This window comes from Furipterus horrens, unplaced genomic scaffold (assembly GCF_987537825.1).
Source record: "Furipterus horrens unplaced genomic scaffold, mFurHor1.1.pri manual_scaffold_8, whole genome shotgun sequence".
Taxonomy (NCBI): domain Eukaryota; kingdom Metazoa; phylum Chordata; class Mammalia; order Chiroptera; family Furipteridae; genus Furipterus; species Furipterus horrens.
The window spans coordinates 38,534,861-38,561,257 of record NW_028327178.1 but is presented as its reverse complement, the minus strand read 5'-3'; the positions used below and the strand labels follow the sequence as shown (position 1 = coordinate 38,561,257).

At 43.1% G+C, this 26,397-nt stretch overlaps 1 protein-coding gene across 4 annotated transcripts in view; it reads right to left on the bottom strand.

The window, feature by feature from the left end:
• The window catches only part of SLC35D4 (solute carrier family 35 member D4), a 126,808-nt gene that overhangs the window by 56,083 nt on the left and 44,328 nt on the right, over positions 1-26,397 (bottom strand). For 3 of the 4 annotated variants that reach the window (XM_090285730.1, XM_090285729.1, XM_090285732.1), the window contains exons 6-12: positions 23,113-23,138; positions 19,597-19,648; positions 17,990-18,038; positions 17,166-17,211; positions 16,039-16,074; positions 13,229-13,263; positions 4,785-4,854 (exon numbers count right to left, since the gene is read on the bottom strand). In XM_090285730.1, coding sequence (XP_090141856.1) covers positions 4,785-4,854; positions 13,229-13,263; positions 16,039-16,074; positions 17,166-17,211; positions 17,990-18,038; positions 19,597-19,648; positions 23,113-23,138 — 314 coding nt within the window. Of the gene's footprint in view, positions 1-4,784; positions 4,855-13,228; positions 13,264-16,038; positions 16,075-17,165; positions 17,212-17,989; positions 18,039-19,596; positions 19,649-23,112; positions 23,139-24,934; positions 25,243-26,397 lie in introns of those variants that run through there. The other variant, XM_090285731.1, reaches the window with a different exon arrangement.

Genomic DNA, 26,397 nt, shown 5'->3' with positions numbered 1-26,397 from the left:
CCCAAGGTCTTGAGTGCCATACTGCCATTTGACCTCTATTATAGGTACTGATGTGTGGCTCCAACTCACCCATGAGCTTTGAGAGGGCGGGGCCTGACCTTGGGATTCTCTGCATTTTTCCCAAAAGGGCCAAGCATGGAGTCTTGCTAATAGCAGATATTACATCAATGTTTGACAGGCTAACTTGAAAGTGGCTTGAATTAAATTAAGGCCAGAGACTTCCAGTCAAGATGGAGAGTAGGTAAACACAGTTCATCTCCTTGCAGAAGCACAGCAAAAATTACAACTAGACTACAAAACAAATATCACCCAGAATCATCAGAAAATCGAGCCGTATAGAAGTCCAGCAAACAAGGAATTAAAGAAGTCACATTCATCCAGATGTGTAGGAGGGGCAGAGATGCAGAGAGGCGCAGGGTCATGGAGATGCGAAACAGGCAGTCCCACACCCATGTGTGGTGGATCCCCCAGCCCAGGGTTCCAGCACCAGGAATATAAGTCCCCATAATTTCTGGCTGTACAAACCAGTGGGGGCTGGAGTGGTGGAAGAAACTGCAGGATTCTCAGGAGTCTCTTCTTAAAGGGCCCACATGGACTTAGGACTTAGGCAAATTCTCTCCTTCTGAGCTTCAGCACCAGGGCAACAGCTGGAAGGGCACCAGTAGCATACAGGGAGAAACTGGCAAGAGGACGAGTGCTGGGAAACAGCTTCCTCCTGGACAAAACCCCAGAGACCAGGCAGCAGCCTTGTTCCCTCTCTGGGCCCTCCCCCATACAGAGCCACAGAGTGGCAACTCAGGTTGCCCCGTCCTAGTGATTACCTAAGGCTCTGCTCCATACAACTTACAGGTGCATTAGTCTACAAAAGGCCACCCTACTAAAACAGGGAGTCAAAGCAGCTCTACCTAATACACAGAAACAAACACAGGGAGGCTTCCAAAATGAGGAAACAAAGAAATATGGCACAAATGAAAGAACAGAACAAAGCTCCAGAAAAAGAACTAAATAAAATGGAGAAAATCAACCTATCAGATGCAGATTTCAAAACACTGCTTACTAGGATACTCAAGGAACTCACTGGGTACTTCAACAGCATAAAAATGACCCAGGCAGAAATGAAAGTTACACAAAGTGAAATAAAGAAAAATTTACGGAGAACCAAAAGTGGAGTGGATGAAGCTAAGAATCAATTCAATGATTTGGAACATAAGGAAGGAAAAAACATTGAATCAGAACAGAAAAAAAAAAAAAAAGAAGAAGAAGAAAAACAAAGAATCCAAAATAATAAGAATAGGCTAAGAGCCTCTGGGACATCTTCAAACGTACCAACATCCAGATTATATGGGTGCCAAAAGGAGAAGAGGAAGAGCAAGAAATTGAAAACTTATTTTAAGAAATAAGAAAACTTCCTTAATTTAGTGAAGGAAATAGACACACAAGTCCAAAAAGCACAGAATTGCAAACAAGATGGACCCAAAGAGGACCACATCAAGAAACATCATAATAAAAATGCCAAAGGTTAAAGATAAAGGGAGAATCTTAAAAGGAACAAGAGAAGAGAGTTACCTACAAAGGCGTTCCCTTAAGACTATCAGCTGATTTCTCAAAAGAAACTTTGCAGGCAAGAAGGGACTGGCAAGAAGTGATGAAAAGCAAGGACCTACAACCTGGATTACTCTACCCAGCAAAGCTATCATTTAGAATGGAAGAGCAAATAAAGTGCTTCCCAGACAAGGTAAAGCTAAAAGAGTTCATCATCACCAAGCCATTAGTATACGAAATGTTAAAGGGACTTATTTAAGAAAAAGATCAAAACTATGAACATTAAAATGGCAATAAAGTCACAACTATCAACAACTGAATGTAAAAAACAAACTTAGCAAACAAGCAAAAGAGAAGAGAACCATAGATATGAAGATCATCTTGAGGGTTATCAATTGGAAGGGGTAAGGGGGAGAAAGGAGGAAATAGTGCAGGAATAAAGAAGGCAGGTACAGAATAGACAGAGGGATGTTAAGAACAGTATAGGAAATGGAGAAGCCAAAGAACTTACATTCATGACCCATGGACATGAACTAAGGGGGTGGGATTGCTTGAGGGAACAGGGTACTGGGTGGAGGGGCGCTAAGGGGAAAACATTGGGACAACTGTAATAGCATAACCAATAAATTAAAAAAATTAATTAAGGCCACATTTCACTGAAACGTGTGCCTTCACTTCATTAGATTAGGTTAGTTCACGGCCACATTCGTGGGGCAGCACCAGAGATAGGTATTAGGCTTCCCTTGTCTGTATATCAACAATGGTTGCCCTGGCTGACCTGTAAATTCATTCAGATTTGCATCTGTAGTGATGGGAGGCTGGGCAGCTACATTGAGTCACTTATACCCAAAAGGCAAGGAGGCCTCTGTGGGTAAGCAGAGGGCTGGAAATCAAGTGACCTGAACTTCCGTTCTTGGCTGTGCTCATTGACACTAGTAACCTTGACCAAATCCCTCCCCCTTTTCCCTTTTTCTCTTTTTTTCTCACCTCAGCTTCTGTGTTCTTAAAGCAGGAATGAGCATACCTTTTAGAAATCAGAGTGTTTCAGAACAGAAGGGGTCCCTAGCCCCAATACTCACTTTATTAATTAGCAAAATGAGGCACAGGTACAATTATAATTGTAATTATAATTGTAATTCTCCATGGCTCTTCAAATCTCACCATGAATGCTCCTGACCAGAGAGACAGCGTGAGATGCTTCAGGTGCCCGTGGCTGTGAGATTGGATGTGGGAAGTAAGACAGCCAGTGCCCAAGAAAAGCATCCACCCCTTCTGGCCAAGGAGCTAACAACTTCACAGGTGCCTGTCCAATCTCCCATACCTCCATCCCTTCTGGTCCTTCCCTCTCCTCTCCACCTCTAGTCAGACAAATGGCATGATTCCATGTTGACCATTCCCCTCAGCACAGACCATTTGCTGGAACTGAGCTTCTCCTGGTCTTTGGCCAACATGTTTGTGAAAACATCCATGACTCGCTCGCATCACTTGACTTGTATGTCTGTGAATCACTTCTAAATTATCTATCTTTCTCCTTTCATTTTCAACTCTCCTCTTGCTATGGAGGCAGATCTTAGAATCAATGGTAGAGCCCCGGAAGTGAAAGAGCCTGGGCTCCTTGTTAATGGGGTATCCAGGTCTTGGCTACTACTACTATGCCCTCAGACCTCCATGACCCCTTCTGAATTCCACCAGAACCTGGAGGAGTCATGAGATGAGATGGGCTTAAAAGAGGTTAAGCTTGGTACTGAAGCCAGGGGTTAAATATGACAGAGAGTTAAATCAATTCAAATAAATATTTCCAAACCTTTCAAATAAAAATTCCTAATTTTTCATGTTGGGTTACGAGAAAGTTTCAAATTAAAAAAGGTAGAAATGGAGCCAGAATGTCATCCCACAAAGCTAACAACAACTGGCTGTGAACTATGTTGCTGTGTTCCAAATAACCATCTCCTTCACAACCCATTTGCCCATGTTGCCATATAAGCAAAGACAAACAAGTCCATGGGCACTGGAGCAGCACTAATACTCATGCCACACAATCCCAGGGTGGAAGTTGAAAGGGTAGGATTGTGGATCCAAGATAAATTCTGTTCGTGTCCTACTGAAATTCTTCTGAGGATGATAAATAATCACTCTGAGGCTCAACTGCAGAAGCAAACCCTATATAATATTGATTGTTTTGGTCCTAATACACCCCCATTGGAAACAGTACCTAGCTACATATCAGCTTTTGACTCCCTGTAAAGAATCACTGTTTGACAAGGTACAATCTTATATGTATGGAAATAGGTGGTCTGACTTTTATGTAGCAACTGCTCATGGTTTGTTGACATTTTATTTGCAGTTGATCTGAGCAGATATGGTAATGGCATCACTTACTGGGTCAGGCACAATGCTTAGGGCACATAATCTGCCTGCATTGTTGTTATTTTTCCATTTTACAGATGAGAAAACTAAGTGAAGGCTTGGGAGAACTAGGATAACTTGACCAAACACCACACAATTAGGAAGCAGCAAGGCTGGAATTCCGACCCATGTCTGGTTTTTCCACCATATCAGAATACATACTGTGAGACTGTCCACAGAAACCTTTCTACTATGAGCATAATAAAGTCAAGCAAAGGGGAGTATGGCAGGAAAGGGAAATAGGATGGCCCTGAACTTCTGTGTCTGTAATTCTACCCACTTCATTGGTCTACAGCCCTGAGGACTCCCCAAGGCCAATATTAACAATCACCTTACTGTCCATACATATCCTGGTAAATGGCTTCCAAAATCTGTTCCTCACAGTCTTGGAGCTCAGCTGAGGTTTTTTGAAGGTTGCCCTTCAGACGCAAGAGGGAGGCCAAAGTGGAAGTTGAGAGGGTAGGATTGTGGATCTAAATCTTCCCTTGAACCCAATCAGTTTCATTTGTGTTATATACTGAAGTTAAAACAATTGCTTATGGAGAAAAAAAAAAAAAAGTCTGGAAATCCTAGCTCTTCAGCAAGTTTGACCACTGCTACAGCCTAAAACCTTCTGCAGGACAGTGGTCCTCAAAGGGCCCCGGCCATCCCTGAGCACCTGAGAGGGTTCATAACAACCCACTGATGGCCCAGGGAGCTGCTTCCACTCCTGCACTGCCACCACTCTGCCACTCATATGGATGGTGGCAGTGACCCCGCACTTCAGGGAAATGAAGACACAGCTGGTAGTACAGAAACACAAAGTAAGAATGCAAGGGTTTATGAATGGAGATTACCTGGCACAGCAGCTGCCATGGAATCTGTAGAAATACAGGAACGGAAAGTCCAGCACACTGAGGAGATCACCTGAGGGGCACAACAAGGGTGAAACAGTGCCCACATGCCCACAGCCTCCAGCACTCCCACAAATGCAAGACAAGGGTCTGCAGCACAGCAACCCTCTGAGCACTGACCTGCCTGAACCAAATTCACGCTGGCATTCTTAGGGCTTCGGTGTTGTTGGCATCTTCTTATAATAATAGTATGTATGATAATAATAATCCATTTCGTGAGAGTCTGTCCTGGGCAGGGCCCCATGCTAAAAGCTTTATGTATATTATCTCTTTCAATCCTTGTAACAACTCTGTGAAGTCTTGTTACCTGCATTTTAACTGGAGCTCAAAGAAGTTAAGAAATTTGCCTAAGACTGCACAATTCTTGAACTGTGAAGCCACAGTGTGAACCCCTGTCATTTGCAGCCCTAAGATCTTTCCTCTTTGCCACGGCAGCCATCCCTGCCAAAGGCAGAGTAGAGGACAAACAAAGTCTTTTCTTCAAAAGGTTCTTCTATTCTTTTCTGCCTTATATCTAAAAAAAGATCGTGAATGCATGCCTCTGACATCTTCTTTTCATTTCTGTGCTTAATTACTACACAAACGGTGCAGGGGCCAGACCGACTGTGCACACTCATTTTAGTTTAAAGTCCAAAGGGTACATTTATTTCTAGTGAAGTAAGTTCATTCTTTTAGTTCCACTTGGTGCAAGAGGAAATAATCACACATATTGGCTGCTTCCCTCTCTGGAATTTGAACTTGGTCACAAACAAGAAGTCAGGAGATTAAAAAAGCAGAAAGCCTTCCAAAAATGTCCAGAGAAAAGGAATTAAGCATTTCCACAGCGGATAGTTTAATCCTTCCAAATCTGGAATTTCTGAGGCCGGAAGGAGCCAGGCCTTCCAGGCCCCCAGCTTTGGTCTGCCTCTCAGTAGTGGATGGACTGGAGCAAGGAGGGATAACTTTTCTGAGTATTCACAATATATGAGGTGTATAGTGGGACATACAAACAGTATTTCCTTCATCACTACTCTTATTAATCAAGAGTTTGAGGACAAAAGCCACATGGCCTGCTACACTTCCTCAGAGACCTAAATGATTTCAAAATGATTCAGCCATCTAGTATTGGGAAGGAAAGTTCTGAATTCCATTTCTTTGGAGGGTTGTTTTTTTTGTTTGTTTGTTTGTTTTTGTTGTTTTTTTTATCAAGGCTATTGTTTTGTGCCATTTATGCATGTGTGTGTTTAACTAAAAGGATCTGGTTTTTGTGCACCACAAGAGGCTAAAAGTTCTTGTCCTCTTTCTGCCACAAGCTCATTGAGTACCTTTATTGTCTACTTGGGACCTATATTGGTGGAGGGACTTTGTAAATGTCATCGTCAGGCTCAGGCATCATGTGCATGAAGACCACCATCTGAACTCCCCTTTCCCACAGAAGTGACAGCCAAGGTATTCCTGGGCACCTGGGTCCTAGAGGGTGGCTAGAGCCCCCTGTTCAGGTGGTGGGAGGTACGTCCACGGCAGATTTCCTCTGCCTCTTTGGCAGCTGTTGATTCTCTGCCCTTTCCCAGTTCCCCTCTCAGTGTGAGAGAAATGGCAGCTTAGTCAGTGTAATAAAGAGGAACGGGCAGAGAGGGAGATAAATTTAACGCAGGATCTGCGATTCCTTGGGCACTGCCTCTTCTCAGCACCCAGCCTTTTGTCAAGAGGTGAACTAGACTCATGGTGCTCTGGTGACCTTTCTAGCCCAGGCCAGGCTGTGGAGGGGTCAGAGGGAGACAGGGAGAAGGATACAAAAAAAGTCACCATCCTAGGGAATTCCCCAGTTAGATTAAAACCCTCACACAAATCCTGAACACGGAGCCTGTAAATTATCGAGAGAGAACAGCTCACTCTTTGAGCCATTTCTAAAACCTCCACACATTTCTCACATGGTACTGAGCTGACTTCATGCCTATCTCTCCTTCTAAAACTATCAAGTCCTTGGAACAGGGACTCTCTCTTAACTCATGACTTGCACCCACAAGGTTAGGACCATCCCTGACACAAAGTAATCTCTACTGAGCTGAGAGAATCTGAGAGACCTAAGCCCCTCTTGCTTCCTTGGAGAGAATGTTCTAAACACCTAACAGTTGGATATGCTGGTCCTCAATTTCAAAATGACCCAAATGCTTGTTCTCTGATGCCTTCAGCCTGCCTCCTCTTTTACTAAAGTAGCACTCCTAGCGTGCATACCAACATCTGAACGGCCAAGTGTAATGACTGTGCTACAAATAGCCCTGAAGCTGATGTAGTGTGTGGCAGGCTGATCCCACCCACATGAGGACCAGATCCAGGAGCCTAAAAAATTTGTTAAGATGCTAAAAGAAAAAAAATCCTGCACCATTTAGTGCAGAATGCATAATTTAAGCACAAATTAGGTGGCTCAAGAGTTGTGACCGTGTCTTGTGGCATCAACATACAGCTGATGCAATCAAGTCGGGATTGGGCCTCCATTCCCTCACTGCACAGCTAAAATTCTGTTGGCTCTGAGTGAGGGGGTGAGTCCTATTTCTCTGAATATCACAGAGCAAGAGATTGCCACAGTGAAAGTATGGCACAATCTTACCACATTCAAGCATAATTGATACCTGAGCATCAAGAAAATTTCCTCTCACTACAATTAGCCCTCAGAACTGGCAGGAAAATGGAAGGTCAGTTCCATGAAGTGATTAATGCTGCTTGTTTTATCTCACACAGGAGCAATAGACACACCGGGTACCAAGGTCATTTCTGGGTCAGATTCCTGTGGTTCTCCCTGCTCTTCTGGTGCCTTGCGATTCTCTCTCTTGACCACCACAGCTGAGGGGCCACATATAAGTATGAAATGCAAACTTTCAAACAAAGGAGGAATTTCTGCATGAACCATGAGGCTGAAAGATTAGAGGGGGAAGTAGATTCCACCCAGCGAGAAGGAAACCTAGTGCCTGAAGGGGAAAAAGTGGTAGGGTCTACACCTAGCACATGAAGAATTACCTACCTGATCCCTACCATCATGTCCCAAATGTATCCCAATGATTGTAACCTAAGCCACATCATCTGCACCTACAAGAAAACTCATCTTTCTAGTCGCTCATGAGTAAGCAAGAAGGGGAGCTCTGTCAAAAGTGCTACTGAGTGACCAGGATCCACCCACCAGAATAGGTAAAGTAGACTGACAACAACAAATGTTGGTGAAGATGTGTAGCAACTGAAACTCTCATACATTTCTGGGTGGGAGTGTAAAATGGTACAGCACTTTAGAAAACTGGCATTTCTTTAAAAGTTATATATACATCTACTCTAAGACCCAGAAATTCTACTCCTGGGTATTTATCCAAGAGTCAAGAAAACATATGAGGAGGGACCCAAAAAAACAGGAATTACCTTCTGGAGGTTAGGAACCTTGTAGTACAGGTTTCCCCCACTAGGTGACTGTCCTAGGAACCCATCTGTACAGTGTACCAGCGGGTGTTGTTGTGAGAGGCTGCGTTCAGCTTCAGTGAATTTTATTTAAGACTTTCAGTGCATATGCCCATTTCATGATGGGTGATTTATGAGAGCATCTGCCTACACCACACTGAGTGTTCAGCAGTTTTTGACCCATAATAGCATGAACCCTATGCCCCACCCTCCCTATTCACTTGATTCTGCCCCATGTGACTTTTTTGTTTCCTCGGATTAAAAAAGTCCTCAAATGGAAATGTTTTGCCAATGTGGAAGAGGTGAAACAAAAAATGGCAGAAGCACTAAAAGGCATCAAAAATCGACAAGTTCAAAAACTGCTTTGAGCTGTGGAAAAAATATCTCAATAGGTGTATTGCACCAAATAGAAAGTACTTTGAAGGTGACAAAAGTTTAAACATGTAAGAATAAATAAACAATTTTTTATAAATAACTTTTGCGGTTTTTTGAGTCCTCCCTAATAAGTCCACAAAAAGTAAGAGATCTCAAAAGTTCTCATACAAAAAAATACTATAGCTATGTGTGGTGATGTATGTTTTTTTTTTTTTTTTTTTTTAATTTTTTTATTTTGGTTTTTCAATTACAGTTGTCCCCTTTTCCCCCAATTTCTCTCCCCCACCCAACCCACCCCCTCTCCCACAATCATATCCCTCCCCGTTGTCCATGTCCATGAGTCTTTCATGCAGGCTCTTTAATTAAACCCTTCCCTTACTTATCCCCCTTCTCTCCCTCTCCCCTCCCCCCTATTGACTGCTATTCTGCTCTTTGTTCTATTTAGTTCCTTTGTTTGTGTTGTTCTTTAGTTTCCTGTATTAGGTGATATCATATGGTATTTTTCTTTCTTTGTCTGGCTTATTTCACTAAGCATAATTCTCTCTAGTTCCATCCATGTTGTTGCAAATGGCAGGAGTTCCTTCTTTCTTTCTGCTACATAGTATTCCATTGTGTAAATGTACCACAGTTTTTTGATCCACTCATCTACAGATGGGCACTTAGGTTGTTTCCAGCACTAAGCTATTGTAAACAGTGCTGCAATGAACATAGGGGTGCATAAGTTCTTTTGAATTGGGGTTTCAAGATTCTTCGGGTATAATCCTAGTAGTGGAGTCATTGGTTCAAAAGGCAGTTCCATTTTTAATCTTTTGAGGTAATTCCATACTGTTCTCCATAGTGGCTGCACCAGTCTGCATTCCCACCAACAGTGCAGTAGGGTTCCCGTTTCTCCACATCCTCGCCAGCACTTGTTGCTTGTTGATTTGTTGATGATGGCCATTCTGACTGGTGTAAAATGGTATCTCATTGTGGTTTTTATTTGCATCTCCCTGATGGCTAATGATGTTGAGCATTTTTTCATGTGTCTATGGACCTTCTGTATGTCCTCTTCGGAGAAGTGTTTGTTCAGGTCCCTTGCCCATTTTTTAATTGGGTTGTTTGTTTTCTTGATGTTGAGTCGTATCAGCTCTTTATATATTTTGGAAATCAGTCCCCTGTCTGTGATGTCATTGGCAAATATGTTTTCCCATATGGTTGGTTTCCTTTTCATCTTGCTGATGTTTTCTTTTGCTGAGCAGAAACTCTTCAGTTTGATGTAATCCCATTTATTTATTTTTTCCTTTATTTCTCTTGCTTTAGGAGATGTATCCGTGAAGAGATTGTTACGTGATGATGTATGTTAATTAACTAAACTTATTGTGGTGCTCATTTCACTATATATATATAAAGTCATTTGTTGTATACCTAAAATAAATACAATGTTAAATGTCAATATTACTTATTTATTTTTTAAAACAGGGACAGTCTCTTTTTATGTGTATTTCACAAGTAGATCCCTACTTGAGTCAAGATTTTTCTGTTACTCAATAGTCCTCATCCAAGCAGTCATTCAATGAGCAACCCCATGTCTACCAAGGTTTCAAGTCAACGAAGAGGTGAAAGGAGATGCTGACACACATGTGTTTAAGACACCTTACCACAAAATTTGTAAAAGTTCTAGGAAACCAACAAACATGATCATGGTGACCACACACAAAGCATCTTTATAAAAAATGTGCCTTTATGTTACTTAATACACAGAATACTAGGTATGGGTGCTCATGGGTTAGATCCTGAACTTGCTGCTTGTCTAGATGGAAATCTCCAGACTCTTCTGGAAGGCTGACAACAGTTTATAAATAACCCCCACCTAACATTCTCAAGGCCTTTGCCAGAGTCCTGCTATGATGATCACTGAGGTCCAAAGGACTTCGCAGGGGAGCCTCAGCAACATACAACAAGGTAGGCCACGGTCACCTCTGCCATTGACACCAGAGTCACAGCCAGTCTCGCCAACCCAGCAAAAGCCTTCTCAGAAGCCTCTTCCTACATCTGGCGTCTTCAAAGCTTCCACCTCGGCTACCTGAAAACTGCAACAACCAAAGACCCAGCCAGAAGTTCTTCCAGGGCATACCATGCTTATCTCTGATGAATCCCACAGATTTTACAGCTCCCTGTACTCCCACCACAGACCTCCCCTCAACCATTCACCGTATGATATGATCAAAGCCTGAAGGAGAAGGAACAAGAAATGAGCATCTGATGTCCGTTCTTCTTTTAAATTAAAATGTAATCAGGAGAAAAATTAATCCTTGCAAGTATCTTTTTCAGGCATAAATGAGCTCCAAACAGGTTCTCAAATAAAAGAGATTTCCTTTTTACCCCCTATACATTTTTGTTGAGATATAATTTATATCCTATAAAATTCACCTTTTTAAAGTCTACAATTCAGTATGTACTCACAGAGTGGTCAACCATCACCACCACCTAATTCCAGAACATTCTCATCACCTCCAAAAGCAACCAAAGCCTGTTTTTAATTACTCTTCAGCCCAGGCCAGTCTATAACTTCAGGCTGCTGACCACTTTGTGTCCCAAAGAGTAACTAGATGCTCAAGGGATTCTAGCACTGACCTACAAGTTTAGCAATTACGCAAGGTAAAATGTGGGAACATTGCCTAAAATGTATAAATGATTCCTAGCAGTCATCATATCATGCTTGGCAACTGGTGGACAACATGCCCTCCTAACCAAGAAAGAAAGAAATTTCGGGACATCAGACAAATGTATTCACTCACTCGAGAGACTTTATAATAAAGTGTAAGATCACTAAAAAGGACGTGTTTAAAAAGAAAAACCTGGACAGAGGGTCAGGAGCCAGACCTAAACTTCAGTCTCCCTCTGCTATTCGCCTGCTCTGCATTATCTTAGTCACCTCACCTAACTCCTCTGGGTTTTAATTTTCTTAGTGGTAAAACGTGGTGGCACCCCGGATAATCACTAAGATTCCTTCCAGCTTTGATCATCATGAGTATAATCAATGAATAAGCAAAACCTGTTAGGTGAATGACAGAGTGATTTCTTTAGGTGAAAATTATTCACCAAATTCACAAGAAATCACTCAGGGAATAAGTGTACATGTCAACCGAGGAGAACCAGTGAACAATTTTCCAAAGGCCTTTTGACTAAAATACTTTTCAAGTGGGGAGGATGCTTAGTAGGCTCTTAAGTATCTGTTGGGTGGCAACCTGCTGGCTGCCTGAAGGAATGATGTGAGGCATGATTTAAAGGCTGATAGCCCGCAGTATGGGTGAGCAGAAACTGTTTGGGAATAACACCATGGTTTTGTACGATTTCTTCTTTTACAATACAAATGGCTAGCTTTCAACAAATGATCATGGAGAGGGCACCCGGCAGAAAACGTCACAGCTGCGGAAGTGGGCAGAAAATGGCGGGTGTGCTTCAGTGTGGGCAAGTATAGAATGGTGTACTGAGAGGAAAGTAATTCAAATTATCCTTACATGACACGGGTTCTATTTTGTCACATACAATCTAGAAATAGTACCTGAGTCACTACCAACAGTTCCCTAGGGATAACAGTTCAAATAGGGAGAAACAGCTCAAACAGAAAGCTGTCATTGTTTTGGTCACAGAATGAGAACCAGAAGGAGCTTTAGATATAACCCAGTCCACCTTTTTCATTTTACAGATAAGGGAACTGAGACCCTGAGGGCTTAGGGAAGGTCTGATGCATAGAAAATGGTCAGTAAACATTAGTTTAAGGAGTGTGGCCAATAAACATATATTTGTAGTCATACCACACACAGATATTATTGCTTTGTCTTTGGCATCAACTTCAAAAGCTTTGAAAGTAAAAAAAAAAAATCACAATGGAATAGAGATATTGTGGTCAGTTGCTGAATCTGAAAAGCAATTATAGAGTAATTAATGCAGCAACAAGGTAAAGATAAATTTTAAAACTTGACATCTTTAATCTGGAACTATGAAGATGAGATGGTAACAGGCCCCAGGTAGCTCAGTTGGTTAGAGCATTGTCCTGATCTGCCAAGGTTGCGGGTTTGGTCCCTGGTCAGGGCACATACAAGAAGCACAGTGAATGCACAAATAAGTGGAACAACGAATCAATGTTTCTCTCACTATCTCTCAAACAAAATCAATAAATAAAAAAGATGAAATGATAACACATGATAAAAAATGGTAAAAGGATGTCAGTTAGAATAAGGTGTATTTGAACTTTTTCACCGAATCCCTTAGCAATAGAACTGAAGAGCAATTCTGGATGCTTACAGAAGGATTCAGAAGAGGACACACAAGCACTAGCTTACTCGGCAGGTTTGAAACCTGTCTGCAGATCTGAGATTGCATCAGGTGAAAACATACAATAAAACTCAAGAAAGGATAAGAATAAATCCATGGGCAATAGCTCCCTAGTAGGTTATTAAGAGCAGTTTTAAGTATGTGGGCCATTTCTAACCCCTGAGTTTGACATCCTTTGACCACCTTCTCTTATAAAATGTGTCTCAGAGACATAGCCAGGTCAGGGCACTGCATTGAATGGGCAATGTAAAATGAACAAATAAAATAATGCTTACCTGTGGGATGAGATGCAAACACCAGGAGTACCACACTGAAAAAGAAACAGTCGAGTAGTGAAGAAAGCTTCCCCAGCACTGAGAAAACAATACACATTTCCAACCAGTCTAGTTGAAAATATGAAATTGGCCTAAAAGCAAATTATCTGCACTGAATGGTCTCATTCTGCCTAAATCCAACTCCTCAGTGAGAGAGTGAGAATCTCTTGAAATGTTTCAAGTTTAGGTCAGAGGGTTGAGTCTAACCTGTGACAGACTAAGGATCATGCCCCACTCTGAGGGTCAGCCATGCGACTGATTACCATCATACTCACCTAATCTACAAACAGTATTTGTAAGCTAAACACAACAGACTCTAAATAACAAACAGGCTGCAGTCTAAAAGCTAGCTGTTGAATATGAGCTAAGTCTCTTTTTACCACAACATTAACTGCATAGAAGGTAGGTTAAATGTCCAGGAAGCTAGCCCATAAAATGATCCATGCCATCCGCCATGCACCTGAAAACCACCTACTGATTGGCAATTGATGCCAAAAAAGGATGAAAAAGAGGAGGAGTCATCCTCTGATGTGGGTCCTATTTGTCCTTGGCACCCTCTCACTTCCTTCTTGAAAGTTCCTCCCATCTCCCAGGGCCTGTATACGGCACCTTCAGGGGGCCTTAGCCCACTTGCCATACTCTCTTCCATCACTATTCTACGCCATCCAGGCAGCTGATCTAGTTAGAGGTTAGGAATGAAACTTTTTATCCTGCCAGATAAACAGCATACCTTTTAAATTCATTCATTCAACAAATATTAGTACTGAGTGCCCACTAAGTGCCCATGTCAGATACTGTTCTAATTTGAAGATACAGCAGTGAATGCTCATGGGAAATAAAACAGAAGAATATGAGAAAAATATAATCTCCATAGGTTAATTTTCTATTTAATAGATGAGGAGACTAGTGTCTGCTTTTATTAAAAAGAAAAAGTGCTAGCCATACATCCCATAATATTCATTTCTTATAAATTACCTAAATTCCTCAAAATGCTGATCAAAGCTATACCATTTTTAGACCATTCTATTTATTTCAGCCCCATACCATATACAACGCCCTCCCTTATTCCTTCCTTCATCCTTACCCGCCTACCGTGGGCCTTAGACCTCTACCTATAAGAGAAACACCAAAGAATCAGAACAGGAAGTAAGTACACCCTCAAGAAAATAGAAGTATGTGCCAAAGTAGAGAACCACCCAACCACTTGGCTTTCTCAAACATAATGAAGAGGTCAAACCAGCTCTTGGCCCCGGGTAGGCAGAGCTCCAGGACGGCTCATCCAAGCCAGCTCCCCAAGGTCTGAGCCATCACAGGCCTCTGGGTGGGATGCCCTCAGTGTCCAGTGCCATGGCAAACTGAATAGTGTCCCTCCTTCTGATTCACACACCTTCATCACTTGTGCAGAAAGAAGACTTGGAAATAGAATCATGACTTTAGCCATGGGCCAGCGATGGGTCCAGCCCTCAGGAAGCCTTGAGCACCAGGCTCTTCTGGGGTGAAGGAGCAGGGAGGCAGGGGGGACAGGAGAACTAGCAGAGGGTCCCAGAGGTTCATTTTTCCATCCACTCACCCCTCTGCTACTCAAGCTGGCTGTAAGTTCTGTGAAGAAAAAGAACTGCCTAAAGGGGTCCCATGTCATAAAAGTCTCTTGAAAAGGCAGCTGGTGGGTCAGGGCAGAATGGAACTAGTGATTGTTTTCCACTGAGCACAAAAGCATCCTATAGCCATGCTTGGGGTGAATCCTTCTTTCAAAGAGCTGTCTTAATAAATATTGAGATATTTATGAGCTTTATCTGCAAATGGAGAATACAGCTAATGCTGAGTGCTTTAAGCTGAGGAATGTCCTCTAGAAATGCTGAAAGGCACCTCTCTGACCTTGTGCTCTCTACTAAAAGTTGCTGCATCAGGCAAACTTGGGTTCCCAGTTGCAATTCTCACTTGCCTGTTTCTCAGTGAGGTCCCAGAGTGCACAGTCGGAGACTGCTGAAGCCCAGTTAATGCTCCCCAGCTATTCTATTTAGCAAGCAGACCCTATTCTCTGCTTGGCTTGTGGCAAGGGTACAAATAGAAATCCATACACCATATTTAAATGCTTCAAATCAAGCCTCAGCCTTCATCCTGCCTGAACAAATATGCCTTCTCAACAGCCTGCAGGGCCAGGCTAAAAGGTAGAACTCCTGGGGTCCTCGGGGCTTCCTGTCCGAATGTGGCGCCATCGGGGATCCAATCTCTGGCTCCTGGTTCCCACTGCATCCCCTTCTACCTCAGGCGGCATCCTGCACCCAATGGCCTTGCTCACTGCATGTGGACACCTCAGCCTGCAAGTGCACCCTCCACCCATGTCCCTTCCATGAACAGCCTTTCCTTGGACTCCACTGGGCATAAGAATTAGTTGAGAGGACAGACCCAGGGAGGCCTGGGAATCGAGCTCCGGACAACTTGAGTAGGGAATTCCAGGGCCCAGGCTAGAAGGGAGGCTGTGGGAACTGGGAAAAAATGTCCCCTTAGCCTTATAGACTCTATACCTCATGGGAAAGACACAGACTTCTGAAGTGTCAGGCCAGATAGAGGCCCCCTTGTCTGGTCGAAGGAGAAGGACAGGACTGCTATTTGGTATCCTCAACTTCTGGTCACCTCACAAATTATTTAGCTTGCCTTTCTGGCAAGCACATTGGTTCAGAACTCCCAAATCAAAGTACTCCTGGAAAATAAAAATCTATTATCTCTAGAAATATATGAGTTACCCTTTGAAAATGTAAATTATACCTTACCTGAATATATAGTTTAAATACTGCTGGTCAATGTCACTAAGAAAGAAGAAAAAAAAAAGATAAAACATAAAATAATAGAAGTGCATTACATACACAAAGTAATCATTATCTTGTATTAATAAATCATATCTATGTGTAAGTTACCACATTTATGAATTATCAATAAACAGTATGAACAGTACTTCATACTCAAAACTAGTTCCTGGCTCATTTAAAAAAAAATTTCCTCATTTAGTACAGTCACACACATTCGCGCTTGTGGCTAATTATTTCTTATATGTTCATTTGCCATTTTAAAAGAATATCAACTATTTCTAACCACTGGACTACCTTCTAGGGCTACTTATTTGACAAATAAAAACACAGGACAGCCAAATAAATCAGACTGTCTAATAAAGAATAAGTATGCTTCAAATATTATATAGTAGGTACTTACACTACAAAATTTATTCCTTACTTACCTGAAATTCAAATTTAACTGCATATCCTGCGTTTTATCGGGCAACTCTACTGGCTTTTTGCTGTGAAAACTCTTTATTAAAGGGAAAAAAGGTGCTCCAGGGACCCAAAGCCACACATCCTCAGAGTGTATAACCTGCTTCCAGGAGCCTCCAGACCTTCTCTCTTGGCCTTCAGAAGGGTCTGGAAACCAGAAGCCAGGTGGTCAGAGTAGGGGCTCTGGCCTCACAGCTACAGCCCAGCTGAGGCCTGAATTCTTCTTCATTTCCATTCACCATGACTGGTCCATTGACTGCCCACAACAAAGGGCTCATTTTACCCCAGCTCAGAGCTACTGACTGGGGAGACTTGTGGGTCTAAAGCAAGTCAAGTTAGAAAGGGGCTGAGCTGGAGGAAGTGAACTGGGGCCCAAAGCAGCTGGTCACCTAATTTTGGTAAAACAGTCATCTAGAAGACTGCCCCTGAAGGAAAAGGACAGACTTCGCTGCTCTTTGCACATTGCTGACGGAGGGCACGTTCAGGTTCCAGCAGACCTGGCTTGGAATGGCTCAAAAACAAGGGAAAAGGCTTCGGGGTTCAAATCTGCTGCCCCCACTGCAACCCAGACTTGCAGAGTATCTGGCTGAACAGAAGCAGCAGCTCCTTATGACCAAACTTTAAAAGCTTACCTTAATGCATTGGGTTTCTGGGACTTCTGCAGTATCTTATAAGCCCCTGAAAATGAAGCAACACATGTTACTGGCGCAGGGCATTCTGCATAAGGGGCTGCCTGCACTTCCAGGGAAGCACAAAATCCACATGGAGAAAAGCCCCTCTTCCCTAGGAGGGTCCCCCACAGCCAACAAGGGGCGACCAACATTTTAGAGGGTTTCAAGGATGCAAACTGGATCAACTTGGTGATCATGCATTCAGTACAGAGAGCGTGCAGGGCAGGGAAGGCTCATGATCAACAGAAAGATGCAATTAACAGTAGGGTGCTGGGTGCCTTTGCACAGTGTGTAGAAGAAACACCACTGGATTTCTGAGCAGTGCGTAACAAAGTTAGGGCAGTGCTTTCTCCCCTGGGACTACAGACAAGAAACACTAAACATGTGATTTGAAATATAGTCAGATGGTCCTTTTATTTCACTCAGTTACATTTTTTATTATTTTGTACACTAATGAAAGTGTCTTTGGCACAAACTTCTGGATATCTTCCCACTATTTTTAGGGAAAACCAACCAGCATCCCACAAGTGGACTTGAGCAAGCAGAACTGTAGCTGTGGTGAGTTAATTAATGTTTGTCATGAAAAAGAGGAGACTATATTGGAAATGGAACATGTGAGGAGACAGGAAAATCAAACCAGAGATTGTCCATTTAATTTTAACCTCAACACCCTGTATTTAATCTTTCTATTGTCCAAGGTGACTAAAAAGTGGATATATAAAGTGAAGTGTATTTAATAATTAATAAGCCTTAATTATACAAGTAAGCATTCTTTCAAAACTTACCCATGCAGAATAAGTGAATTACAGCCCAGAAATATCCGTCTGGATCAAACTGTAACACAGGATTTTTTAAAAAAGGCTATAGGTACTGACAAACAGAAACCAGGGTGGCAATCAGAAACCCTAAATGTCAATGCGCAGTGCCAAGCCAGGGTGCCAAGACAGGACTCTCGGGGCCTTGAGTCAGTTCCTCCTCATTTCTCATCCAATGTCTACAGTATCTTCCTAATATACTCCTGCTTCCAGCACCCCTCTCCCAATTCCCCACGTGGCCCCCACCCAGGGTCTCTAAAAGGCTATTCTGATGATGTCACCTATTGGTTAAAATCATTTTATCTTCAGTGACTTCAAGATAAACCCAAATTCATGACACCCAAGGATCTCTGTGACAAGCCCTGCCAACCCCTTCAGTGCCATCTACTGCCCCCTCTCCTGGGAAAGAGAACTTGCACTTCCACAAGCAGGAATGCTTCCCCCACCAGCTCAGCCCCAATCGTCTTCCCTTCCTTGTCTCCACAGGAGTTTGTCTCCTTCCACACACTCTGTTTTACTCATTACCCCTTTCACTTGATTGTAAATTCCAGGAAGCCAGGAATTAGCACAGGAGCACACACATATGTAGTAGATGCTCAATAAAGTTGAATCCCAGCATATGTAGGGCTCTGCCCACCCCTGCTTTCTTCTTCTGGCTAATTCTTCCTCACCCTTCAAGTTTAGGTCCAGTAAGCAGAGCCTGGGTCTAGCTTCAGAAAGATCTGGGTTAAATTCTAAAATCCCACTTATTGTTAGCTGGTAACCTTTTGGGCTGCATTATTCCTTAGCTATGATATGGAGATAATAATAATCCCTTGTGGAATTGCTGTAAGGTTTTAAACAAGGCACATAAAGCATTGGCACAGAGCCTGACACACAGCAGACTCCATATAAGTGTTAGCTTTCCTATTTCCCGAGTCTCCAAGTCCTCTTAGGTGCCTCATGGCACCCCATATACCTCCCAGGACAGAGCCCTGGGGTCCTCCTCCCCTTTGCTCTGACTAGACTCTGACTTCTGCCTGGATGGGGACAATTCTTCTTTGTGCCCTCAGAGCCTGGCTCAGTGCCTGACACTCAATGGAGACTTAATAAATGCAGCGGTGGGGGGCCAGGAGGAGGAGAAAAGAAAAAGACCCAGCAATGAAATGACTACTGGGAGTAAGGGTAGGGCCTCAGTGCCTAATAAAGAAAAACAGGACAACAAAGTGAAAATCACTGTGCACGAGGCCCCTGGGCTGAGAAGGAAATAAATCAATGTGCCTGAATGTGCAAGGCTGGGCAACTTGGGCACTGGCTTGTAGGTTCCCCAAGAACATACAGAGGGAATACTGTACCTGCCATAGCCCCCAGAGGCCAGAGTCCTGCAGGCCACACTGCCGCAGCCCTGGGAGAAGGTAAGGACCCGCAGAAAAGTGTTGGCATGGCCACAGGGTACCCTGCCTGAAACCATTAAATGCTTTTGCACAGGCCAGGATTATTCTGATTCTAAAATGAAGGGTTAGGAAATTCTGTTCATACACACAGGCTTCAGATAGTCAGAGATACTTCCAAGGCAAAATGTGTTTACCGGACCTCACCTGGGAGTCATTGAAGGGCAGGCATCCAGCAGCCGCCAGGAGGAAGAGGGCACTGTGGAGAGGGAAATTAGACAAGCAACTTCACTGTTCAGCCTCAGAGAATTTCCCAGAGGGTGTAGAGGGTGAAATACATTGACTGCAGCTTAGCTGAGGCAACAATCCGGTGAAACCAAGCCCAGGCTCCCTGTTCACCCTCTGAGAACGCCACCAGGTAGGCAGTTTTCATTGTGTGTTCCACTGATAACCAGCCACTTCCCCAGAGACAGGCATGTCCAGGATGTTTGCAGAGCCAAAGCTGGCTTGCCCAGGAAAAACAGAACGCCTCTGAGACACATAATAAAATAAGATTTTTAAAAAAACTACAGATCCCATTCTATTTCTATGGAACCATGCTGTCTTAGAAGACTCCCCTTCCTTCTCTTTTTTAAAAGTAGTTTATTGATTGTGCTTTTACAGGTGTCCCAATTTCCCCTTTTGCCCCACCCACCCAGCATCCCGTAATGAATATAAAATTATTAATAAAATATTTTGTTTTTTATAAAACTACAGATCCCAAAAAATGCACTCGTGGAAAACTGGACAATCAGACTATGATTATGCCACTTACAAAAGAAAACACCATGAAAAGCACAGTAACATTTCTTGTGTATCGCCTTAACCAAATGATCAAACTTAATGTCTCCAGTAGTAGGACAGATTTACATCACGTGCCTCCTCCTGATATGAGGTGCTGAGAAGGTCACAGCATCACACATGTGACATTCCTGTCAAGTATGTAAAACCTTAGCTTAATCATGAAGAAACACTAAGACAAACTCAGATTTAGGGACAGTCCATAAAACAGTGGGCTTAAGCTCTTCCAAAATGTGGAGAAAATGAAAGACAATAAAAGGCAGAGGAACTGTTCCAGACTAAAAAATATGCAAGAGACACGTCTTTGGGGGAAAAGACTGCTATGAAAGACAACATTGGATAATAGACCAAATTTGAACATAGACTCAATATTAGATAATAGTATTGTAGAAGATATTTTCTAAATTTAATAATTGCATTGTTTATACAAGAGATTGTTATTTTTAGGAGATTCACTTTAAAGTATTTAGAGGACTGGTCACAATCTCTGCAAGTTATCCTCAAATGGTTCAGAAAAAATTTAAAAATATATATTTTCTTATTTATTTTATGTGATATATATGCAAAAAATGTTATCGATGGGTGAATCTAAGTAAAAAGTATATGTGAGTTCCTTGTAATATTGCAACTTTTCTGTAGGTTTAACCTTTTTTCCCCAAATAAAAGGTTTCACTAGGAAGATTTCTTATCCATACTAAAACATTTACAGATGAAATGCTCTGGTGCCTGCGATTTGCTGAAGTGAGGAGGCTCTGGGTGGAGACACAAGTTGAAGCTGGTAATGGGTATATAGGTCATCCTTATACTATTCTACTTTTATATATGTTTAGAAATTCCCATAATTTTTTAAAATTCTTGCACAGAAAAGCATCATTGCCAACCACAGATACCCTCATTCATGGGAAAGTCAATTTAGATCTATCTTTTGGAATAATTATTGGCTCTTTAGGTTTCATATAGCAAAACATCTTGCCCTCTAGCTTTCCCCATTCTCTCCCCATAAAAGAAGGCACCAGAAAACACAAAACCCAAACTATCACATGCTCTCTCCCTCTCTTTCCATTTTACAATGCAACAAAATATGTCATGTTGGGCCCCTTCACTACTGACCATTCCATGATCAGCAAACAGCAAAGGATCAAAGGCATGAACAGAAGCAGAAAATACAGTAATTTTACTTTTAGAGGACTTTGACATATGACATCTCATACCAATATATATTCTACATGCAAACAGAATTCCATATTTTACATGTACATATATATGCAAGACATAGCAACCTGATATTTAAAACCCAAGTACACTGACAATAGCAATGCTAATCAATCCTGTGCACTCCCCACCCCCACCCCACCCCATGGTCCTCAGCGCTGTCACCATGTGCAGGTGTGTACCCACAGCCTAGCATGGATGGCTGGGCCCAAGGCAGGAGGACTGAAATGGAAGAATCCTCAGAGCGAGGGCTTCACGACGTGCGACGGTCAGGACAACATGGGACATCCTAAGGCATAGGAAGATTCTCCTCTCCGGCCCACCAACTATTTTTTTCCACCCCACCAACTTTTTTCTTCTTCAGCCTTACCAACTTTCAAGGCACACACACACACCATACACACACATGGAAAACTCCAAGGTACCCGACTGCTAAGGCGCTCTGAGGCAAAGGGTAGGATGAGTGGAGGGAAGTTGTCAGGAAGGTTTTCTGGGACTGCACAGGAATAGCAAGGTTTCAGGTGGGAGAAGAGAATCCTAATGGGTTTGATGTCTACCGTCAATGGAAGGCTTTGCAGAATATAGGATACTTCCTCATCCACAGGCAATGAGCATTAAAGACCCCCTGGGGACAGCATGGGGTGAAACAGCCCCTGGTTTCCCACCAAACTTGGTCTTGAGCAAGGCCTAATTATATCAGGTATTACTGGGCTTGTCTCTCTCTCTTTTTTTAAATTTATTGATCCCTAGGGAGGGAGGCGGGGGGGAGGGGAGGAGAGAGAGAGAGAAATGTTGATTTGTTGCTCCCCCTATTTATGCATGCATTTGTTGGTTGATTCTTGCATGTGCCCTGACTGGGGATCGAACCCGCAACTTCGGCCTATTGGGACGACACTCTAGCCAACTGAGCAACCTAGCCAGGGTTTGCCTCTCTTTAATACCTGCTAATCTTTTAAACAACAGGATTAAGTCCTGATGTTTCTTTTTTTTCAAGTAGCAGCCTGTAATGAAGTCAAAAAAGAGAGAGGGATTGGATGAAAGCCCAGAAGTATTTGAAACAAAAAGTCCTAAATTCTTGTATTAAAGCATCTCTGTTGGTTCTCTACAGGACTGAGCTTTGTAACTCCTGCCGAGGAGGCAAGAAGCAGTCTGAGAACAAGACGTTCGGGCTGAACTCAGCACACCTGGGCACAGGGACCGGCCTGAGAGTCCAGCCGAGGAAACTAAGGCACAGAAGGCGATGACACCTGCCCAGCGTCACTTTGCTATGGCCCAGGATCACAACTCAGATCCCTGGATCCACAGGCCAGTGGTTTCCCACCGTGGGAATTCTTAAAAACCCACAAACTGCAAACATTATTTTTTAATTTGTAAGTCATTACCATGTTTTCCATTTTCATTCTCTGTCAGTATTGCACAACTCTTAGTAAAGTTTTGGGCATCAACGACTGAAATCTAGCATGGTTTGTTTCTGCCTTAGGAATAACATATTTAAAGAAAAAGAGAGACAGTAAATTTAGAAATAAGACACAAAATTGGGATATATGAGTATTTATAATAAATTCCTCTGTCAACTCTCAAGTATAAATCTTCAACAGTTTATCACTGAAGCTAAAAATCCAGTTAAATCTTGTATTTTAGAGGTTTGTGGGTTTAAAAAAAAAAACTTACCTACAGATCCTTGCAGGAGATATTTTCTGTATGGAAATAAAAAGATATAATTAGCCTTTAAAACTTTCTTATTTCTTGAAAGAAAATAGTTAGATCAGGTTTATTGGGGGCTTAACAGCTTGTTGTACTTGAGTGTTTGTCGAAGCTGCTTCTTCTTGGACCCAATGAAGAATGACTCAGAGGTTCAGAGCTGAGTCACCTCGGCCAAGCACCCTGGATGTGCAGTTTTACCCCTCTCCCCAGTTGAATTATGTTTCCTTATGAAAAAACAAAATGATATCAAGACCAAGCCTTCCCATATCTTACACACCACGAAGGGGAGAGAGAGGTATCAATGCAACCAGTGCAAGAACAGAAATTAACCTCGTGTTCTGTCTCTTTAAATTTTCCCTTCGTTAATCCAGTTCTGATTCTCAGCGGTGCTATAAATTCTCTGGTATGATGTGTAAATTAAGAAACAGAAAAAAAGAAGGGACATTTGACTCCATCCCTAAAGAGAAGTGAAAAAAAAAGAGCAGATTGGGGAAACCTCAAACTGGCACTGAAAACTCCCTGAAATGAAGAAATTCTACTGCAGACTCTACCTTGATCACCTCCTTTTTGTGAGCCAGTTTAAGGGCATTAGTCATTGCACCCAGGAAAAAAGTTCTAGCAGGGAGAAGCATAGATTGTTCTATATTTGATAGGGGAAATGGTCACGTAGGATAACAGATTAATTCTGAACATTTCAGAAGGGTTAATTTGCTGGTAGAGGCCAAAGTACAATTTTTTGACTCCAGTTTGGATGAAGTGTGAAATATGACCATATTGTTTAAAAGGGAAGAGCTAACAGGAGAAACATGTGGTTTGCTATGAAGGAAAATCTAAGTCTTCATGCATTACTAAATAACCCAGCGTGTGCTGTTCTAATTAGCAGGTTCTGTTTCTGTACAAAGCGGTGGCTTGCATCTTTAGATCCTTCGACTTCTTATCTTTGCGGACCCTGCCTCAGCCGAGTAGAGAGGACAGGCCAACCTTGACTCCACTGCCCCCTGGTGGGGATACCTATCCCTTCCGTACAGACCGGATGACTCACGCAAAGGTGACCTGGCTCGTAACACCTGGATAATTGTCCCCATTATGTGAAAAATGTGTCACTAAGAGAGTCTGAACTAAATATAACCAATATCTCAATGTATTGTTGGAACAGAGGAACAGAGACGAAAGGGACATCCCCAACTCTTAGTAACATGTTTGGGGGCTTCTGTTACAGGGCAGCAAACAGGTCCAGTGGCTGAAAGAGTTCACCCATTCCACAGAGGAGACAGTTCTTTTTATTTTAAACCCCTCAGACTAAAGGATCCCAGAACCTGAGATACGCAATAAATTCATGACTGGGCTCCAGAAACACCTGGGAGTTAATGTCAGGGTATTTGTCTTTTCAGATCCCCCAGTCCAAAGATCACCCCATAATAAGTCCCGGTGCTATCTCAGGGTTCTGACTAGGTCAGTATATGCCTCAAAAGTCACATTGCCAAAAATCACAATAAATATCTAACATTACTTTGGGTTAGCTAACTCATTCTGAGGGCTACTCTCTCTCTGCCGGTGCTGTTCTCAGTGCTCTTCGAATACTGACTGTGTTATGAGTTAATTAGCAGTCTTGGTTACATGCTACACATGACCACACCGAGGCATTGTGACATTAGGTCAGCTGCCCCAGGTCAAAGGGCCTGGGCCAAGGCGAACTAGCTCCAGAGCATGATCCCTTATGGCACTGTTCTGCCACAGCCCACCTGCCAGTCCTGCAGTGACACCCCACTGGCCCTTTCAGGCCACTAACCTTCATTTGCTGCTGTTTCTGACTTGGGAGATGATCATCAGGATTCAGATTAGCAGGTGAGAAGTGGGTCTGGAGAAACGCATCAGTACCATTTTGATCCCTTTGCATTTCATACGCCCAGGAACCAGCCAGGCGGAGAACCGGGGCCCAGCAGACCATGGGATCTGAGCTGACGAGACAGGTCTGGGCTGGAGTTGGGGACTTAGGAGTCACCAGTGAACTGAAGGTAGCTGGTATCATGGGTGTGGATGAGATTGTCCAGCAAGTGTGTGGCATGGGAACCAAAGGCTCCTGAGACAGAGCCCTGGGAGACCCTGTAGGGCAGACAAAGGATAAAGATGGACAGCTATGAAGAAAAAGCCAGACACTCTGGAAGAGACCAGCAGGGAGAGGGAAATGCAGATCAAGTTAGCTAAGAGAGTCAAGAAAAGGGTGCAGAGTGATGAATAGTGCAAAAGACCAACAGTCACATAAATGAAGCCATCAGTGACTTCGGCCAGAGAAATTTCAGGTCAATGGTGGCGGCAGAAGTGGAAGTAGCTGGAGAGGAGAGAGGGACATGATGATGCGGGCACAGCATGGAGGCCGACCCTCTGTTAGGCTCTGTGGCAGGGCAGGGCAGGGCAGGGATGAAATCAGGCGAAGGTGGGGGTGCATGGGCCAAGCAGCATGCTGGCTTTCCTGTCCAAGTTCTGGTTTTATAGCACAGCGTCCCAGAGCTCGGTTGATGTAAGTGGGTGTCCCAGGGCCTGCTCCACCCATGGGGACTGAGAACACTGAACATTTATGGGCTGAGGGAAACAAGCCAGCAGACAGGGAGAGGTTAACAATCCATGGAAGAGGAGGGTAAAAAACCCACGGAGCTACCTCCAAGTAGCAGGCAGGGATGAGAGAGGGTGCGCAGGTTTGCAGAGAGGCCTCAGCCAGGGGAAGGGCTCCTCTCTCTCCTGTACACCTGTAAGAAGTGTGCTGCCTGGTGGCCTACCAGCTTCTCCAGTTTAAAAGTTCCAAGACTTTGATATGAAATTATTTCAGATGGGTAGATATTAGAAAAAAAGGAACTCCCAAAAGAGGGACCAAATTAAATTCACCACTAATAATGTTAATAATTAGAGCTAACATGTACAGAGCAGCTACTACATGCCAGGCATTGCTGGAAGCATTTAACATGTGTGCCATGTTACATCCTTCCAGCAGCTTTATGAGTTGGTTGAAGTGACTACCCCTTTTCACAGACAGAGGCACAGAGGTGAAGAAACTTGTTCTAGCTGGTTTGAGGCTGAGCTGGGGTTGGGAAGAAAAAGGAACGTCTGTCCCCAGGATGGGCCAATGCCCCCAGATCTTCTGTGAAGCTCCGACATTGATGTCCATGTGGCACTGGGACAAGCTCTGCATGGAAACCCCAGGCCCACAGTCAATGTCAAAACCATGGTCTTTGAAATTAATAACCACTGTCACACAGT